Here is a 16,548-nt window from a genome sequence, read left to right as displayed (position 1 = left end):
ATAATGAGTGTGGAGGAAATCTGAGTTCTCCAGTTTGAGGTGTCCGGGCTGTGGGTACAGGGCAAGTGCTGTTTTGTTTTCCCCTGTAATTTTTAATGAGCCTTGAAATTAACGTGGCTGTTCTGTGTAGACTCTTGTTTGTTCATAGTCATGACTGATTATGTCAGGTCAATTCAGGGAATTTCATTGGCAACACTCAACTTGTCCCCCTTGGGCCATGTTACCTAGTGTCATGTAATTGTGTACGCCCAAATCCTGAGACCAGTGTTTGCCCCGTGTGGACAGGCCAATACCTGAGCAGATGCAAGAGAGGGAGGAAGACTCCTTCCCCATGTGGGCGATACAGAGGCTCTCCAGCCCCCTCCCGATCATAGGAAGATGAACACCCTGCATGTCCACCCACCCGTCATGGTGTGGTGCAGGAAGCCCATGCAGAGTGAGGCACTGCTCAGGAGTGTGTCCCCCACTGTACAATCCCTAGCTCCCTTTCTGCCCAGTGGAATCAGACCAGTTCTCCTGGGGGGACTCTGTGGCCACAGAGCACGGGGGCTGACTTGCCCTTACCGAAAGATGTCTGCGTAATGCCTACGTTCAGCAGCTCAGAGCTGAGTTTAGCGTGGGGCCCTTCTCTCTGAGTTTCCTGATTTTTGTTACTGCAGCGGTAAGGCTGGGGTCTAGTGTGAGGCACGTTCAGACTAGGCAAATGAAACTGGCACGGAGGCCAGCGCTCTCCTTCAGTCGGAGGCAGATATCCGCTGAAGGAAGGGGCAGCCTCCTCAGGGCAAGCGTCAGTCAACAGGGTATAAAAAGGAAGAACTAGTCTCTTTGCGAGACATTTGCATGTTTCATTCTGTAGGTTCTCTGTGCCTTCATAAATCACCACGGTGACTTAAAACTACTTGTTCAGAGCTCACCCTTTAAAAGAAAACGCTTTTGATAACCGGATAACATTACCACTGTGTTGCCTAGTTATTCTTTATAAATACCATCAAAACTGCTCCTTTTCTTCTTATCAAAGGCAAAACTGGAAAGATTTTTAAGGGCAGCTGTGGTAAATGAATCTCATTCTATTCAACCGAAACCTCCGTCAGCTGGAGGACCCCTTCGTTTCTGTGCCTAGCGTATGCTGGGCACGTACTCTGAAGTGTGTTTCATAAGACATCTTGCCTTGAGCTGATTTTTTTCTCTCTCCTCTTTGAGGGCCATAAATTTGTTAGTCTCTAAGGTGCCACAAGTACTCCTGTTCTTTTTGAAATACTCAGTGAAGAACTTGCTGCAAAGGAGAGAGAGCCCAGCTTTTCTCTGCTATCCTATTTAAAGCTTCTTTGCGTATCCTAGTGTAACAAGTGGTGCCATCGTCTCCATCGGGGTATCAAAGTCCATAACAGAAGCTGGCTCCTCCAGTTGAAGAGAAAAGAGCCCGTAGGAACTGAGCAGCTCCTAGCCAAGATCCATGCATTTTCAGTAACTGCCAAAGATAATGCAAATCTCGGATTGGCCTCTTCAGTCACATGAGACGTTGCAAACCATCTACATCCTAGGCTGCAATTCCCACCATCTCTTGCAGATGAAAGGATGCCAACAACAATTTTGCATTTCCTGGTTCAGACGCCCACAAAGCGCAGGGGAGTGTCTGAGCAGAGGAGATGGTGATAAATGTGCAGTTGAAGCCAGTTTCCAGGTTCTTTTTAACTATTCCGTGACCATTACAAGAGTTTGGTTAGTTTAGGGCCTGTCAGTGGTAAATCTCCACAGGTCTGTTTTTCGTATTACCGTAGCATCCAGAGATCCCAAGTATGATCAGGGCCCTATTGTGCTACGCATTGCACTAACACCTACTAAGTGACAACCATCCATACCCTGAAGAGCTCTCAGTCTAATTCAGAGGTGGACAAACTACGGCCTGCGGGACTGTCCTGCCTGGCCCTTGAGCTCCTGGCCGGGAAGGTTAGCCCCCGTCCCATCCCCTGTCACCCTTCCCCTGCAGCTACGCCGACAGCGCTCTGGGCAGCGGGGCTGTGAGCTCCGGCCGAGCGGTGCAGCTGCCAGACATGCTGCTCTGAGCAGCATGGTAAGGGGGCCAGGGGATTGGATAAGGGGCTAGGGATCCCGGGGGGTGGTCAGGGGACAGGGAGCAGGGGGGTTGGATGGGGGTGGGGTCCCGGGGGAGTGGTTACGGTCGGGGGTCCTGGAAGGGGGCAATCAGGGGACAAGGAGCAGGGCGGGGGTTGGATGGGTCGGGGGTTCTGAGGGGAGCAGTCAGGGGGTGGATAGGATGCGGGGGCCAGGCTGTTTGGGGAGACACAGCCTTCCCTACCCGGCCCTCCATACAGTTTTGCAACCCCAATGTGGCCCTCAGGCCAAAAAATTTGCCCAGCGCTGGTCTAATTAGATAAGACAGAGGGCAGGTGGGGAGACGGAGGCACAGGGAGGTGCGGTGACTTGTCTGAGGGTGCACAGCAGGCCCATGGCAGAGCCAGTACAAGATTAACCAGGTTTAAGCCTAGAAGGGACCACTCTGAGCATTTAATCTGACTTCTTGCATAACACAGGCCAGGGAATTTCATCCAGTGACTAGCCCAGCACCTTGCAGTGGAACTAGAATGAATCTTTTACAAATCTTGATTGAAAGACTCCAAGTGATGGAGAATTTACCCCCACCCCTTAGCAATCTCACCCTCACTGTTAAAGCCAATTTATTTCCAGGTTGAACTTTGCTCTCAGTCTGAACCCAGGTGTCCTGAGTTCCCCGTCCAGTACCCTAACCGTTGGACTGTGCTGCCTTGGATGGCACGTGTCAGATGTACAGTCATGGCACTGAGTGTGAGCGCAGTATAAGAACTTTGATACACTAGACTAGAAGAGAGGGACCAAATTGTGTCCTTCATTCTAAATGTAGCATTCAGAACATCAAACAAATAAGTAAAGGAACGAGAGGGAATACCTGTTAGATATGGGATCCATGGGGAACAACAATGGAGATACATCTTTGTGGGAGAACGGAGACATGCTGGGGTCTTACTGTGCAGTGCAGTTTATAAGTGTCCTGATTTGAAAACAAGTGAAGTCAGAATCTAAGGACACAGGATCTTTTCCTGGAAAAGGCCAGAAGCAATAGTAAATTCTGCCCTTCATAAAGTCTCGCCTGGGTACCTGGAAAGATAGTGCTGCCCTCGTCTGCTAGCCAGCCTGGAGGATTGTTGCTGCAAGACCTCCCTGCTGGGAGGGAGATGGGTTAGCATCGCTATGTGCTCTCCCTGACACCAGATAGAAATAGAGGAATCTGAATCACATTTGAGGTGCTTGGAATCTGAGCACGGTCATATTCTGGGCTTTATTACAAGATCAAAATGGAGTTGTAAGAGATGGTGAATTTTACACTTTAGACCGTTGCAAATTATATCAGTAAAGCAACTGCAGTAATATCTCCCATCTGACTGGAGCCTTTCAGCTGCTCAATTGCAAAATGTTGTATGTAGTGATAATTCATGTCTCAGGGCTTATTCCACTTTCTCCTTTTTAAAGCTGCTAAGAAAACTGTGGTTTCCTCCCAGTGGTGAGACTTCAGGTGCTTCGAATTTAACACATTGGAAGTGGGTCAGTAGAAACATTCCTTCTATTTTCTAGGTGCGTTAATTACCAGTCGATAATTCCTGAAAAGAGAGACTGCGCAATTTAATTCAAAATAAAGAGCCAGGTCTCCAGCTGGTTGACGTCAGTGGAACTGTGCTGATGTACGTCGACTGAGGATATTTGACGTATATTTTAAGAGGAAAGTTTCCTGAGGTTAAGACCATTTAAGGAGTCGAATTTCAATAAGACATTAATAACTTCTAAAATCCCTCCTATAGACCCGTTTTGATGGGGAGGAGGGGGACACTGAAATGGGAAGCACTTACGCTAACTGTAGAGGAATGAATAAATCGCCTCTGTAAAACCCGAAAGGAAAGAATTATGAGCTTCCAATTTATAGTCTCGTAAAAACAGAAGCGCGTTTTGATTTTTTTCGTTTGTTTAAATCCTGAAATAATCAGAGGTCAGAATGTAAGTGATTGTGGCAGAAATAAATGGATTCAGTTCATCAGAGCTATTGGGTGTGTGTTGCTGAGCAGTTCTAAAGGTACCAGCCATTCTTTCTGCTAGTTGCAGCAAAATAAATCCAAATGCACTGCTGTTTCTTTCCAAAAAGAACTGTTTTGTTCCTGCTGTATATACATTTCCCCCTTCTTAATATGCCAGTAAAGCCTTTTAGAGGCTTGTCTGAAACCAAGCCAGAAGACTAAAACTGCCAATTCAATGCTTTTCAGGGTTAGCTGGAATTTTTGCCCACTGTAATTAATGTCTCTGTGAGCTTTCAGTCCTAGGAGGTTTCATGGTTCAGCGTAGGTCTCTGATGCGTACTAGGTTGGCCTCAGACCTGTTTTTGTTCATATGGGTAAAATGGTATGTCCTGTCGTCTTTGCAACAGGGCCTGTATAGGTGGGAACTCGGAGTGGTATCCAAGTAACATAATGGATGGGTCATCATTAAGCAGATGAATAGCCCAAGTCAGTGGGACTGGCAGCCTGTTTTAATGTTATCCATGCGCTTAAATTCCTTGCTGAATTGGGGCCTTAATACAGTTGGGAGCAAAGACCGAGTCCAAATAGTTTCCGTGAGTGACTGTTTTAACAGAGTGCCTTGCAGATCACTTAGGGCTTCTAGCTTTAGAATGGAACGGATTGGGTGGTAAAAGTCTGCCCAAGGTAAAGCTGATTTAATAGTATGTTTTGCCTTGTTTGAAACCTCACCAACTTGTCAGGCTTTAACATACCACTCCTAGGAGTGCAGACTCTGCATGCAGACAGTGCGGGGGGCGGGGGAGGAGTGTCTGTATATTGGGGAAACATACGGAGCAGGAATTAGCGCCTTGATCTTGTAAAACATTTACACGTTGAACTCAATGAGACGGCTCATGTATAAACAGCTGGGGGGGGGGGGGGAGGAGGGAGGGTGTGAGTGAGAGTGAGAGAGATCCAAGCCATCGAGGCCAAAGACCAACCCAGCACAAAACTGCCAGTGTTCAATGTTATTTGGAGGATCACAGACACAATGTATGCTTCCCAAAAAAAAGGAAAGTTGAGACCTGGATGCCGTGGTAATTTAATTTACCCTTTTCAAAATCACTAAATTGGGTGAGATCGCTATCATTTTTCAAGTGTCTGAAAGCGCCTATCTGTGCTAATGAGGTTGGACTGAGAGAACCCCTTATAGACGATGTCGTTTGACTGACATTTCAGTAGCCGTGTAGTTTTTCATGAAACAGGTCTGTAGAAGTGGGGCAGTGAAATTTCAGCATCATTTGCTGCTGTCTGCAATACCTGTTATGAAACTGCTATTCCTTGGTAATTCTGTCTGCCTCTGTACCTTTAGAACTGGGCTGGAATGTTTTAAATGAGAAATAATAAATCCCATGTTAATCCTCCGAGAGGCAGATGGTCAGAACATACCTTGAAGATGCATTGGTAGCATTAGAGAGGTAGTATAGAGGCTACCGCATAAAACAATGAATTGCATTTCATCAAAGCAAGCTAACTAAATACAAATACGTCTGCATTGAGAATTGCAGCTGTTAATTCCACATCACTTTGTAGATGCGTAAGGGTGCTAGGAAATTAATGTAAATCCAGCTGGCTTTTTGTTGCTAGGTGTAAGTGATGGGTTCCCAACCTGAGGGGGCAGGTGCCCGAGAGAGAAGGGTGGGACCAGATTAACCCAGGCAAACATGCACTTCTGGCCCCTCTACAGGCCAGCTAAACTAGATGCGTTTATACTAACCCTGCCCTGCCCTGCCCAGCACAGCTGCACTAATGATTTAGTAACCCAAGTACAGCCAGCTTGCGCTGCGTGGATGTCGCTTAGTTAACCTTCCCCTTTCCAGATCAGTCAGAGACTGGCTTCTGCTGCACAGACGCTGCCCTGTTAACCCCCTTGGGTCCATCCCGCTAGGTTTCCTGGCTGGCTCCCGTACATGGGCACTCACTGCAGCTCCCCGTACTTGTAGCTGGTCTTGAGGCTGTTGCTGAGCGAGTCCTGCGGGCAGAGTAGAGGGGACGCGGGCTGCTGGAAGCTGCCCGCATAGGAGCTGGCCCCGTAGAAGCAGCAAGGAGGAGCAGCGCTGGCCACCCCACTGCCTGCTCAGGTTTGGCCTTGTGACACTGGGCCAGGTTGGAGTGGTGCTGTGACCCCGTGCGCCAGGTCGTGATGCCACTCACTCAGATTTGGTGCATCCCCCCACAGCCCCCTTGTGACAGAGGGGCAGCCAGGCCGAATTTGAATGAGTGGCATTGTGACCTGGGTCACAGGGTCGCAGGACTGATTGGGTTGGGCTCCCCACGAATTGGCGCCCTAGGTACATGCCACGTGTGTCTATGCGTTAATCCAGCCCTGGAGCGGGGAACCCTTTTCGGTTGTAACATACGGTCTCAGGATGGGAGAGTCTGAGAGCTACTGAGGGAAACGATTCCACTCAAATGCATCCCAGGGTCTAAAGCTCTGGAGCCCTTCCTCAGTTCAAAGAAGGCTGTTGAGATTCCGTCCCTGTTGATATGACCCTCACGTATTCTCTCCTCCCCAGCTATGGCACCCCCAGAGAGAGAGGCCAGAATGTCCCTCCTGTGACGGGTTTGTGATGAGGAGAAGCTGTTGGCTGCAGAGTGCTCTGAACCTGAGGTTTCTGCTGGGTCTCGGAGCGCCGCGTTGAACCACTAGAGAGAGCCCAGAACACAATGAACAAACTGAACTTCCATAATAACAGAGTCATGCAAGACCGCCGCAGCGTTTGTATTTTCCTTCCCAACGATGATTCTCTCAACATCATTATAAATGTAGGTAAACGCCTTAACCCAGGTATGTCCTGTGCATTCGTCTAGCATTGGTCTCCTTGGACATTGTGCCCGCAGCCGGCATTGTCCTGATTGCCTCAGTTTTACTGCTGGAGTCTGTCTCGCTTTATCACACTCTGACACCTGTGACACAGGTGATCTCCAGTCTGCTGCTTGACTGACAGATGAGCAGAATTATTTGCCCCGGGCAACTTTCCTTGCAACATATTGTTCAAAATTAGTTTAAAGCAGGCTTTTTTTTTAAGAAGTCCACTTGACACGCAGTTTTCCTTACTTGTCTATGTACGTTTACATCAAACAGCGTGGAAAAGTGGTAACTGGAGGGCAGGCACAAATGCTCAGTTAGTTACTTTTATCACTCGTTTTTTGTAGCCTCTCCATTTATATAACATGCATTTGATTTAGGACACAGAAAATGTGTATCTAACAAATGTGTTTGTAAAAGAGGTCAGTCTTCTGTTGTTTTAAATGTATTCCTCCATTTACAGTTATTCACATTTGCAAGTGCATCAGGATTTTACTGTCTCTGTCTCATTGGGCTTGATGCTCGGAGAATTCATTCTTCGTGCACGGCTCTAGCTAAATCCAAGTGACGTTATGTTAAGTGTAGTCTATTCCTTTATGTATCATTAGACCTGGGTCCAGTTAAGCCCTCTGACATGTATGCCCACCCCATTGGTTTTGAAAGGACAAACATAGAGGCAGAATGGAGGCTTTTGACAATAATATGGGCAACTTGGCTCTTCCAAAGGGCCGGGCTGGAATTTATTCTGGAGAAAGAAACCAAAATTGTTCCACTCTACAGGTTGAGTTTCTAAATGAGGAGTTGTGTGTCTGATTCCCTGTCCCTGTGTAAATTACTGCGCACAGCACAGGGCAATGGAGAACCAGGCCCTTTCGGACAACTCCAACGGGAAGAAAAACTGTACTGCAAATTAACAGGGACAGCAACGTGGGGGTCACTTTTAGTTCGCTTTATTCTTAAACTCTCGTGAGTCCTTGACAGTGTAATATATGGGCTAATGGGTTTTTGAACCACAGCCTTCTACTGGCTGGAATTGGAATTGTTGGACTGTGTCGTAACTAAGCCCTAATACTGATACCATTAAAGAAGATCCTCTTTTAGCACAAGTGGTAGGTTTTGTCCCTTCTCAGGGACTCTGCAGAACTAAGGTCCTGGGCCTTTGGTGGTTCCTAGGCCTAACACCAGCCCTCTGCACAAGGCTGATTTTCATTCTTGGAGAAGACCAAAGTTTAGTCCTTCCTGTGCAGTGCTGAGTGGCCACCACCTACAGTATCGTGACAACCTTGAGGTCCTAAGTGACACTGGATCTGTTGCACTGTAGCCAGGGCCTGTAGGTGTGAAAGGCCTTGCCCGTAGCAGACATTTTATTTTGTTAGAGGCAAATATTTTGTTAGACTGATATCAAAAGTAGTGACCATCTTGGCCTACCTTTGGGAAGTTAAATGTCTGTCTCGTGCACTGGGTAATGGGATCAGCTGGAATTTGGAGTATGCATGGTATAAAACACATAATGTATGTGCCTAATATTTTACATTTCTTGGTACACACTCAAAGGTCCCATTGACCTTCAATGGAAGCTATGAATGTACAATGGCTTCAGGATGGGGCTTGATTAAAGATCGTAAAACACCCGAAAAACATATTGGCAGATTCTCATTAATGTTTTCAATCTTTTGTGTTTTTTCTGCTGCAGGTTAAAATATTATGTCGTGAGTTACTTGTCCAGGTGTGCGACCTTCTGAGGTTAAGGGATTGTCATCTCTTTGGACTCAGCGTCATACAAAGTAAGTCTCCGTCTGAACTTGCGTACTTGAAACAATGCTATGTCACATACAGATGCGCAACAGAAGTATCCGGGTTGCCAGGATAAGAATAAACCTGCCACGTCATGAGTGAAATGTTGATAAACCACTTGAGCGTTATTATAACAAGGGATGATAAATATAAAGTATTGTTCATTGTAGCACTGTCCCTCTTCACCCGGAAATCCCCATTCATTGTGTGCCCTGATTGGTGACAGGATAAGGCCCTGGTTTGGAGCTGGCCCACGCCTAAGTTCTATTTTCTTGCAGTTTCCTATATATTTTGTGAGTTCAGAAAAACCGCCATGTGCTCTCTGATACCGTCTCGTCACCAGGGAACCCAATCAGTCCGCAGTAAAGTCAGTGAGAGTTGGATCAAGCCCCGGGTGAGCACTGCTGCTGTTTAATGAGGCACTCCCATGTACTTTTCGTAGTTCCTGAAGTGGTGTTAAATCACCGCTTTAGAAAACAAATAATTCTTCTTGACATCTTGAGTCAAAATGTGTTTTGGTTTCCTTCAAAGTACCCCACAGCTTTTATACTAGATTGTTTACATCCTTATCTGTTCACCAAGCAGCATCTCTTGGAGGGGTGTTTGCTAGGCACTCCCGGAGGGCGGACGAACCACACAAGACCGAAATGTCCGAGGAGTTGCAGTGTGTGCGGAGTGCCGTGCTGCATTGAGACCCCAATTCAGCACATCCCCAAGTAGTGCAACAAAGCGCTTGAGTACGTGGTTAATTCTCATTGAAGTCAATGGGATTTAAGCACATGTGCAATTGCTTGGCTGAATCAGGGTCTGAGGGTACATCTGCACTGCATCGTAAACCCAGGTCTGTGGGCCCCGGGCTCGGCGGTTCAGTCTGCATCTTGATCTGCGTCCACACTGCACAATGACAGGGCTTGGACCTGACTCTCAGCAGGACCCGGGCTCTGAGCCACCTGCCTCGCAGGGTCCTAGGACCGGAGACCTGAGTGCTTGCTGAGCCGAGTCAGGCTGATTTTGTACGTGGACAGGAGGGGGACTCGCGTACATAGAGTGCCCTGCTCTCTTCTGAAGTTACTCAGCAAGAGAAATGTAGGGGTTGGGGTTTATTTGAGAAGCTTTTACTATCTGGTGAAGACCTTGATCATGCAAATCAAACTGGGGGACTGGGGTCTACAGGGTTGCATTAGTTCTAAAGGCTTTGATCATTCATTTGGAGCTCCAGCCCAGATTCTCAAGGGTATTTAGGCGCCTAACTTCTAGTAATTTCAAAATACCCTTGAGGATCTGGGCCTTGCTTCCTTGCCCAGGAAAAATCCAGCTCCCGGTAGCAACTCCCATGTTTGAGATCCATTTAGCAATGGAAGGAGTTGAAGGGGGCTCTGAAAGCAACACCTCCCCTGCATACGATTCAGGCGAGGTCTAGTATAGAATTCCCCCATGTTGGAGACAACATTTTTGTTAGATATAACACGGTTTCACCTATAACGCAGTAAGATTTTTTTTTTTTGGCTCCCAAGGGCAGCGTTCTATCGGGGTGGAGGTGTATGTAGAAAGTCCACAGACATTCTATTACTGGTGGTATGAGACTTCCAGCATGTGTCACTCATCATGAAGTCCGCATGATCAGTCCCCTTTTTTCCTACGTTTTATAGATAGGTACGTAAGGAGAGGGTCATCCAGTTCCTTGGTGTGATTTGGTGGTCTTTAACAGATACCAATTAATATCCCATCTTGTGCTTTATCTGTTAGGACACTGACCCATAAGCATTCAAGATCATTTTCTTCTAAGTTATCAGTGACACAGAAACAGATAATGCCATCTTTGACATAGGGTCCCTTCCCCCTCCTCTTTGCCCCACTCACGCCTTCCTAAATAGGTTATAATCACTGATTTTAATATTCACATCATGCAAATCATCTTACTAGGTTTCAATAATACCAACTAGGTCAAAGTTCTGCTCACAAATGAGCAATTCCAGTTCCTCTCGTTTGTTACTCAGGCTCCTAGCATTGCTGTACAGGCAATTCAGGAATTTCTTCTCTTCATGTCCTTTGGTGTCTTGATTTTGTGCTGAGTGCTTATATCGTCCCTCTTTTTACCCTCCCCTTTATTATTAGTTTAACACCCTCCTCAGGGATCGGCTGGCTTGAGTAGTCAGGAGATTGGTCCACCTTCTATGGGGACACTGGGAGCGTTGAGTTGAGTTAAGATTACTTCCATCTCAGTAGAAGGGGAACCAATATTCCACTTAACCAAAACTCTACACCGCTTACCTAGCCAATGGTTCGCTTGCCAGATCTTCTGCCTTCTGGCTTCCTTTGCTCGTGGGACAGGCAGAATCTCAGAGAAGATCGCTTGGGCATGCTTCCAAGTTCCCTGAAGTGATCGACTATCTGAGATCTATCCTGCAAAGTGGTGTGATTAGTGCCAAATATGAACCATCACCAGTGGATCCTTGCCTGTCAGCTTCAGAAGCCTATCCAGTCTTAGAGTGACATCTCATGTCTTAGCTCTAGGAAAGCAGCACACCACCCTGTTGTCTGCCTGTCCCTTGGCATATGTTCTTTAGATTCTTCTAAGTACTGAACCCCCCAACAAGGATTGTCTGTCTCCCTTGGATAGTTGGAGAACTTTGTGGGCAAGCTTAATATTCTTGCAGGTTGGGCAAGCTACCAACCCCAGATGTGCCCTGTACATCCCTCCGTTCCCTTGGACCAGCTGGATCTTGAGAGGTTTCTTTCACAGATTTCACATTGAGGACCTGGTATCAATTGGAAACTTCTAGCTCTGTGGAATTCCTCCTGGTCCTCTTCTCTCTCGTGGCCACAGGCTGCCCTTCCTTCATCTATCTCCAGCCACGTTGGATGCTTCTGTGACCTCTTGCTTCTCGTGGTTGCAAACCACCAGATCACTTCTCTGACGTCCTTCCTCTCCAATTCCCTGGTGGCCAGCTCCTTTCTGCCGTGAACCTGGGGTACTGGTGGTTCCCAAACTTGGCTGTCTAGAAACTCCTCCATGTTTCTACTTGCTCCTCCAATCCAAGAATCCTTTTCTCCAGCACAGCCACCGACATGCACTTGAGGCACAGCTAGTCCCTTCTGGCTTCAGGCAGGAAAGAAAACACGGCACATCTGTTGCAAGTCGCCACCATAGTTCCATGGCTGGCCATCTTGAAATCACATATACAGCTGAACCTGGAAAAAAAGAGCCTCTCACACTCCCTCCAAAACTGTCCTGTTAGCTGCCTCTGTTTGCGGCTCTTGAGTTTCACCTAGCAAGTGACTTTCCTGTAACACGTCTCCCTGCTTAGCTCAGCTCTGCCCCTCAGGGAGCGATTAACCACTCTGGGTATGTCTATACTGCAGTTAGACACCTGTGGTTGGCTCGTGCCAGCTGGCTCAGGCTAAGGGGCTGTTGAATTGTGGTATAGACGTTCCAGCCTCAGGCTGCAGCCCGGGCTCTGGGACCCTCCTGGGGTCCCAGAGCCTATCCTGCAATTCAAGCCCAAACGTATGCACTGCATATAAACAGCCCCTTAGCCCAAGCCCCGCAAGCTTGAGTCCGCTAGCCCAAGCCAGCGGCAGGTTTTTATTTGCAGTGTGGACATACCCTCAGAGACTTCAAACAGTGGGGCTGAACAAAGCACCAAGGATTTACTGTGCTGAACAAAGCACAATAAATATTTCTTGTAGTGCTGTAGTTATATAGAAAGCAAGAACGTGCCGCGCCACACTACATAGTCACTGGCCTCTACCCGTGAGGGCTGGCTCTTGCAAGGAATCTAGAAAGATGCTTCTAGAACCTCTAGGGTAGGGTTACCATACGTCCGGATTTTCCCAGACATGTCCCGCTTTTGGGGGCTCAAATCCCCGTCCGGGGGGAAATCCCCAAAAGCCGGGCATGTCCGGGAAAATCGGGAGGGCTGGGTGGTGCTCGGCCGGGGCCGGCGGTGCGGGGCCGGGGGCATGGTGCCGGGCCGGGAACCATGGGCGCAGTGCCGGGCCGGGCGCGGGGCCGGACGGGGAGCCGGGGGCGCGGTGCCGGGCTGGGGTCCGGGCTGGGAGCCGGTCAGCCGGGCCTGTGGGGAGCCGGTCAGCCGGGCCGGCGGGGAGCCGGGCCGGCGGGGAGCCGGTCAGCTGGGCCCGCGGGGAGCCCGGGGGTGCGCCGGGCCGCCGGGGGCCGGCAGTGCTGGGCGGGCTGGGGGTGGTCGGCCGGGGCCGGCACCCCAGGGCCCGAGCCGACCCAGGCTGGAGCCGCCAGGGGGCCAGCCTGGGCCGCGCCTCCTCCCCCCCACACCCCCCTTACCTGCTTCAGGCTTCCCGCGAATCAAATGTTCGCGGGAAGCAGGGGAGGGGGCGGAGACTTTGGGGAGGGGGAGGGGTTGGGGCGGGGGTATGGGCGGGGCTGGGGGCGGGGCCGTGGGCCGTGGAGTGTCCTCCATTTGGAGGCACAGAATATGGTAACCCTACTCTAGGGCATGCGAAAGGTGAGTGTATGGAATACTTGCCAATGCCATGGATGAAGATCTGATATTTTTCCACAGGAAATAGGTGGATTTGTTGTTTACGCTAGAGAGTGTTTAAATAATGCTGCATTTTCTTCTTTTGAAATGTGTTTGGGAGCTTGCATAACTGTGGGTGTGAAATTTTTATAGTATGTTTTTTAAAAGAAATCTTGGGGAACCATTTGCATTCTCCTTTCTTATCCTCTTTCTAATGCAGACAATGAACACGTGTATATGGAATTATCACAGAAACTCTACAAATACTGCCCAAAGGAATGGAAGAAAGAAGCTAGCAAGGTATGACCGTGAGTTGGGTTGAGAGGGGCCAGTTATTTCCTCTCTACAGATTCAGTGTTTCACATATCTGGAGCTGTTGCACCTTAGGGGAAGGTTTGAAGGGTGCATAATTTATAAGATGAAGAGGAAAATTTGAAGCATGCAAAATTAATTAAAAACGAATCAACTGCTACTGATGAGAGTGGCACAGGCTGCTCAAAAAGACTTCTTAATGTGTGTCCCTCTCTACCTGCAAAATAAGAGGGAATCTGAAGTTCTCAATCATTAAGTGATTTATAAATGAAAAGCTTGAGAAAATAAAGATTACCTAGATGGCAATTGAATACTGCTGGATTGCAGGATGGTCTGGGAGGCTAAATTACGGAACGTTTGGGGAAACCTGGGAACTACATTAGGACCCCAGAGCATTAGCCCTCATGATCACCGGCAGATCTGTCAAAACTAGTCAACCCATATACCAAGCTCTGAAGTAGGAGATGTCAGACAAGAATGGTTAGGGGATGGTTTCTTGTAATGAGAGACAAGAGGTCACTGAAAGGAAAGCAGTGGGGCTGAGTGTGAGTTGAATCTCTGCAAAAAAGTTCCAACCTAGACAGATCTACGGCATCTCTTGTAGGTTGTAGATTACAGGAAAAAAATACATTTAAAACAACAAACTCCAAACATGACACTGGTGTCTGTCTCCTCTTCTTCCCTCCCCCCCTCCCTCCCCTTTACAGCTGCTGGAAACTAATTTTTTTTAAATTCACAGAATTTGTGAAAATGTCATAACTGGAATCTTGCGGGGGAGGGGAGCGAGTTTCAGAACAACATGAATTTTTTCTCTTAATTTTTTTTGCAGAATTTTCCTCAGAATTCGCCCTTGCCCCATTTTTGAAATCCAGTAACTGTTGAACACAAAACCTTTTCCATTTTGAAACGGAAACTGAAACTTTCTCATTTTGAGAACTGTCCTCCCCTGTGACTAACCTGGCCATATGAAATTGGCAACTCAGAAAAAGATTCATGAAAAATGAAGGTATAAAATATATCGAACAGTCAACCGGGTAAATATTTTTTCCTTGGGAAGTTTTCCCCAAAAATGGAACATTTTGAAAACTTCAAAACATTTTTATGAAAAATGTCCAATTTAGAAAAACAGCCAGACTTTGATCTACATTGTTCCACTAGCTCCACCTTCTCTGGTTTCCTGGATGTGGTGGTCATGATAAATTTTGCACTGAGAAAATCTGATACAAAACATCAAAGATTGCATTAGCTTTCTGATTTCACAGCAAACTTTGCAAAAAATTATATTCTCAATGGTTTCTTTGTCCTCTGTGGAAAGAACTCTGAATATTTTCTCTCCATTGCAGGGCATTGACCAGTTTGGTCCCCCAATGATTATCCACTTTCGAGTGCAATATTATGTGGAAAATGGCAGACTGATCAGGTAAGGGGAAAATATTCCAAAGAATGCCTTTTGCACCAAAAAATGCTGTATTGTTAATGGAAAAAATAGAAAATATCTTCGGTTATTCCTGTTTGGTTAGAGTTCATTGCATGTATTGTAATTTTGTTGTAGACCCTCAGTAACAGCGGATTGCTAGAAAAAAATTATTTGTAACTAGCCTTTACTCGATCAGTTTCATATTTCTATCCTTATAAAGATTAACATTAGCAAAGTGCTCCTCTGTGGCTGGTCTGAGCGGGGAGAAATCATTTTGTTTTTTACTTTAGCAAAATACAATGAGTCTTTTGTGATCTAGTTTGGGCAGGTTGGTTTACAACATATTGTATTTTTCCATTGTATAGCAAAAAGCAGGCAGAATTCAGCTTTTGTTCAATTAACAATCTGTGCCACTGAGCCCAACTTCTCAAAAAGGAGGGTGACGTAGCTCATCCCAATGCATGTAGACATGCACCCGTGACTGGGCCTGCGTTTTACTATAGCAGTACGTGCACAAGCCCGTATCGCCGCAGCTATCCGTTTGCTTGTTGCATGGCCTCATCTAGCCTATTAGCCGATGTGTGCCTGCAGTTGGGTGTGCATGGTTGTGTGTGCAACTTCTGCACAACCCCTACCTCTTGAAAATTGGGGGCTCTATCAATGTAAGTCCTTGATCACCGGGACTACTGAGATGTGTAAATAACCCTGTTGGCAAGGTCTGGTCTGGGTGAGATCAGACTGGCCCGAAGATGTCAGGAATAGGTAAATCTTTAATTAATGGGGATCTCCTAGAGCTGGAAGGGACCTTGAAAGGTCATCGAGTCCAGCCCCCTGCCTTCACTAGCAGGACCAAGTACTGATTTTGCCCCAGATCCCCAAGTGGCCCCCTCCAGGATTGAGCTCACAACCCTGGGTTTAGCAGGCCAATGCTCAAACCACTGAGCTATCCCTCCCCCCTGCAAATAGGTCTGTGCAGTAGCTAAAACTGCAATATGTTCCTCCTGTTAAGCCAGTCACTGCTTAGAAATATGGTAGAGTCTCCTCCAGCACAGCTCAGAGCTGAGCTGTTTTCAGATATTTTACTTGCCAACCGTAAGAGGGACTGGCTAGCAGCTTCAGTCCCAGAGGTAGGGTGACCAGATCACTGACGGGAAATATGGGGACGAGGGGGGAGGGGGCGACTCGGCTCCTTACCTGGCCTGTGGCGGCCGGCGCGACATGCTGGCGCGGGGCGGGGAGCCGGCCGGGGTCCCGTCCAAGCTGATAAACTTTACATGGCCACTCGAGCAGCCCCGAGCTGCTCTCCCCCGCCGCTGCTGGGGTCCGGGGCCCCCCCTCTATCTCCTGGGGGAGCAGCCCCCTGGCCAGCCCCCTTTGCCCGCCCAGTGCCCCTACTCACCAGCTCCAGGAACTGGAAGCCGGCCACCACCCCCTCCCTCCAGGCTTGCCCCGCCATTACAGCTGCAAGCCTGGGAGGGAGGAGGAGTGCCACATGCATGGGGAAGAGGCGGGGCCAGGGCGGGGATTTGGGGAGGGAGCCAATGGGGGGTGGAGAGGGCAGAGTCGGGGTGGGGCGGGGCAAGAGCCCTTCCGGGAGGGCAAAATTGCTTGTTTGTC

At 48.1% G+C, this 16,548-nt stretch overlaps 1 protein-coding gene across 5 annotated transcripts in view; it reads left to right on the top strand.

Annotated features, from left to right (window-relative positions):
• Nucleotides 1-16,548, top strand: part of FRMD6 (FERM domain containing 6) — a 165,994-nt gene that overhangs the window by 118,426 nt on the left and 31,020 nt on the right. For 4 of the 5 annotated variants that reach the window (XM_054027374.1, XM_054027375.1, XM_054027373.1 and 1 more), the window contains 4 exons: nucleotides 6,617-6,866; nucleotides 8,603-8,693; nucleotides 13,423-13,502; nucleotides 14,858-14,934. In XM_054027374.1, coding sequence (XP_053883349.1) covers nucleotides 6,768-6,866; nucleotides 8,603-8,693; nucleotides 13,423-13,502; nucleotides 14,858-14,934 — 347 coding nt within the window. In that variant the 5' untranslated portion in view covers nucleotides 6,617-6,767. Of the gene's footprint in view, nucleotides 1-3,573; nucleotides 3,598-6,616; nucleotides 6,867-8,602; nucleotides 8,694-13,422; nucleotides 13,503-14,857; nucleotides 14,935-16,548 lie in introns of those variants that run through there. The other variant, XM_054027376.1, reaches the window with a different exon arrangement.

The sequence above is a fragment of the Malaclemys terrapin genome, chromosome 4 (assembly GCF_027887155.1).
Source record: "Malaclemys terrapin pileata isolate rMalTer1 chromosome 4, rMalTer1.hap1, whole genome shotgun sequence".
NCBI classification, from domain to species: Eukaryota; Metazoa; Chordata; order Testudines; family Emydidae; genus Malaclemys; species Malaclemys terrapin.
This window is presented reverse-complemented; position numbering and strand designations above follow the sequence as displayed.